This window comes from Echiichthys vipera (genome assembly GCF_963691815.1).
Source record: "Echiichthys vipera genome assembly, chromosome: 16".
In the NCBI taxonomy this organism is placed as follows: domain Eukaryota; kingdom Metazoa; phylum Chordata; class Actinopteri; order Perciformes; family Trachinidae; genus Echiichthys; species Echiichthys vipera.
Window position 1 is genome coordinate 29,207,640 of NC_139841.1, and position 3,717 is coordinate 29,211,356.

The 3,717-nt window shown below is 50.6% G+C and overlaps 1 protein-coding gene across 1 annotated transcript in view; it reads right to left on the reverse strand.

Moving 5' to 3' along the window:
* Window positions 1-1,105: 1,105 nt before the first annotated feature.
* The window catches only part of casp17 (caspase 17, apoptosis-related cysteine peptidase), a 6,359-nt gene continuing 3,747 nt past the window's right edge, over window positions 1,106-3,717 (reverse strand). The window contains exons 3-5 of the mRNA XM_083929344.1: window positions 3,333-3,496; window positions 3,094-3,220; window positions 1,106-1,459 (exon numbers count right to left, since the gene is read on the reverse strand). Coding sequence (XP_083785470.1) covers window positions 1,143-1,459; window positions 3,094-3,220; window positions 3,333-3,496 — 608 coding nt within the window. The 3' untranslated portion in view covers window positions 1,106-1,142. The remainder of the gene's footprint in view (window positions 1,460-3,093; window positions 3,221-3,332; window positions 3,497-3,717) is intronic.

A 3,717-nucleotide genomic window follows, 5' to 3' on the forward strand; every position in this document is an offset into this window, starting at 1 on the left:
CATTTTGTCTCTTTCTCTGATCATTTTGGGAGACAGTTAGCGTTAGCCGTTAGCATTAGCCGTTGCAGCTAAGTGCAGATGAAAGTGATGTTAGCATCAAGGAGCAGCGTAGCCATGTGGGCGTGCGTTTGAATGGCGTTCCTCTCCTTTCTCTCAGTCCATGGAGTGAATGCTCGGCCTGTAGTGACTCTGGGACACATAAACGCTCAGTGGGCGGATTATTAATAAAAAATAAAGCTTTTAATAAAGATTCTTCATGTTCAACCTTTAATGTTCATAAAGCATTTCACATCACAGCGCACTGACACACACGTCACAGAGTGTTCGTGTGTCGAGGACGTTAAAGCGTCGACAGTGAAGAGACAGTTTGTTATTAACATTATTTTAATATCATATTTAAATAAACTCAGTGTTGATGCTTAACGTAGTAGTTAAGTTTTATTAAAGTGACACAGGAACAGGAAGTGACAACATTCTATTTCCTCTTTATTTACACGTGTCCACAGGAAGATTAACTAAAGTGCTGCTGCTGCAACAACTGCTGCTGCTGCTGCTGCTGCTGCTGCTGCAACAACTGCTGCTGCAACAACTGCTGCTGCTGCAACAACTGCTGCTGCTGCTGCTGCAACAACTGCTGCTGTTACTGCAACAACTGCTGCTGCTGCTGCAACAACTGCTGCTGCTGCTGCTGCTGCAACAACAACTGCTGCTGCTGCAACAACTGCTGCTGCTACTGCAACAACAACAACTGCTGCTGCTGCAACAACTGCTGCTGCTGCAACAACTGCTGCTGCTGCTGCAACAACAACTACTGCTGCTGCTGCAACAACTGCTGCTGCTGCTGCTGCAACAACTGCTGCTGCTGCTGCTGCTGCTGCAACAACAACTGCTGCTGCTGCTGCTGCTGCTGCAACAACTGCTGCTGCTGCTGCAACAACAACTGCTGCTGCTGCTGCTGCTGCTGCAACAACAACTGCTGCTGCTGCTGCAACAACAACTGCTGCTGCTGCTGCTGTTACTGCTGCTGCTGCTGCAACAACAACAACTGCTGCTGCTGCTGCTGTTACTGCTGCTGCTGCTGCTGCAACAACAGCTGCTGCTGCTGCTGCAACAACTGCTGCTGCTGCTGCTGCTGCTGGGGTCTAACTGATGGAGGGCGTCTGCGGTGACCTGTTTCCAGTGGCGAGCAGCGAGGTGGCAGCGAGCCCTGAGGCCCCGCCCTCTTTCCCCGGCGGCTCACAGAAGGGGAACACTTCTCTGGTGAGGCGTGTCAGGAGGCACGGCATCGCCTTCTTCCCCGTCAGGGCGCCGCCTCTGGCCTGGAAGGTGTAGGCCACGCTGTGGGAGAGGCGGGTCATGAGGCGGGTCAGCTCCAGCTCACGGGCGCCGTCCTCCTTCAACAGAGAGCAGAACGTCTGGAGGAAGACGGATCCCAGCGGGTGCATGAACGCTCCGTAACCTGGAGACAGGACAGGAAGCAGCAGACGCCAGGAAGAGGAAGCAGCAGACGCCAGGAAGAGGAAGCAGCAGACGCCAGGAAGAGGAAGCAGCAGACGCCAGGAAGAGGAAGCAGCAGACGCCAGGAAGAGGAAGCAGCAGACGCCAGGAAGAGGAAGCAGCAGACGCCAGGAAGAGGAAGCAGCAGACGCCAGGAAGAGGAAGCAGCAGACGCCAGGAAGAGGAAGCAGCAGACGCCAGGATGAGGAAGCAGCAGACGCCAGGAAGAGGAAGCAGCAGACGCCAGGAAGAGGAAGCAGCAGACGCCAGGAAGAGGAAGCAGCAGACGCTCTCATCAACGCTCACACAGGAAACATGACACATGACGTTCAACACACGCCAAACACCACCAGACCGTTAAGTTCAGACGACAAGAGGAGACCGTTAAGTTCAGTCTAAAGGTGACGGTTAAGTTTAGTCTATAAAGGTGACGGTTAAGTTTAGTCTCTAAAGGAGACGGTTAAGTTTAGTCACTAAAGGAGACGGTTAAGTTTAGTCACTAAAGGAGACGGTTAAGTTTAGACACTAAAGGAGACGGTTAAGTTTAGTCTCTAAAGGAGACGGTTAAGTTTAGTCACTAAAGGAGACGGTTAAGTTTAGTCTCTAAAGGAGACGGTTAAGTTTAGTCTCTAAAGGTGACTGTTAAGTTTAGTCTCTAAAGGAGACGGTTAAGTTTAGTCACTAAAGGAGACGGTTAAGTTTAGTCTCTAAAGGTGACGGTTAAGTTTAGTCTCTAAAGGTGACGGTTAAGTTTAGTCTCTAAAGGAGACGGTTAAGTTTAGTCTCTAAAGGTGACGGTTAAGTTTAGTCTCTAAAAGTGACGGTTAAGTTTAGTCTCTAAAGGAGACGGTTAAGTTTAGTCTCTAAAGGTGACGGTTAAGTTTAGTCTCTAAAGGTGACGGTTAAGTTTAGTCACTAAAGGAGACGGTTAAGTTTAGTCACTAAAGGAGACGGTTAAGTTTAGTCTCTAAAGGAGACGGTTAAGTTTAGTCACTAAAGGAGACGGTTAAGTTTAGACACTAAAGGAGACGGTTAAGTTTAGTCTCTAAAGGAGACGGTTAAGTTTAGTCTCTAAAGGTGACGGTTAAGTTTAGTCACTAAAGGAGAGGGTTAAGTTTAGTCTCTAAAGGTGACGGTTAAGTTTAGTCTCTAAGGGAGACGGTTAAGTTTAGTCACTAAAGGAGACGGTTAAGTTTAGTCACTAAAGGAGAGGGTTAAGTTTAGTCTCTAAAGGAGACGGTTAAGTTTAGTCACTAAAGGAGACGGTTAAGTTTAGTCACTAAAGGAGACGGTTAAGTTTAGTCACTAAAGGAGACGGTTAAGTTTAGTCACTAAAGGAGAGGGTTAAGTTTAGTCTCTAGAGGAGACGGTTAAGTTTAGTCTCTAAAGGAGACGGTTAAGTTTAGTCTCTAAAGGAGACGGTTAAGTGACGGTTAAGTTTAGTCTCTAAAGGACTTGGTTCAGAGCAGATAAAGGTGGTTTGTCTCGGGTCTTCCAGGACTTGAACCCGGGTCCTCCAGGTCCAGTCCTGGTCCTGGACCCTCTCAGACCGGGTCCTGTGGTGCGGCGTGGAGCGGGGGTCTGGGCGGCGTGTACCTGGGGGCGTGGCGAACATCACGGCTGTGTCCACAGGAACAGAGAGCGGCTGTGAGACGCTGCTCTCTCCGGGCTCCGCGGCTGAATCCACCTCCACGCCGTCGTCCAGGGCGTCGCCCCGACACGCCTGCAGAGACAGAACACGCCGTCAGCACCAGACGCTCAGAGCACGAGGGCGTGTGTGTGAGTGGGGGTGCACATGTGGGCGGGTCCTGGGGGGGGGGTGGTGTGTGTCGCACCTGTATGAGGAACACTTTGGCCGTCCGCTCCATGTCCTCGTTGTCAAAACACGAGAAGACACGAGACAATTGGACGGGTTTCCCATCGGCGCCGAACACCACGCCGTCGAGCCCGTGAGACGACAGCACGGCCAGGAAACAGTCCTTCACAGGCCGCCTGCTCTCTGCACACACACACACACACACACACACACACACACACACACACACACACACACACACACACACACACACACACACACACACACACACACACACACACACACACACACACACACACACACACACACACACACACACACACACACACACACACACACACTCACTCTATTAGTGATAAGCAGCTGTAAACTCTGAAGGTTTAGTGTGTTTGGTCTCTGGGCGT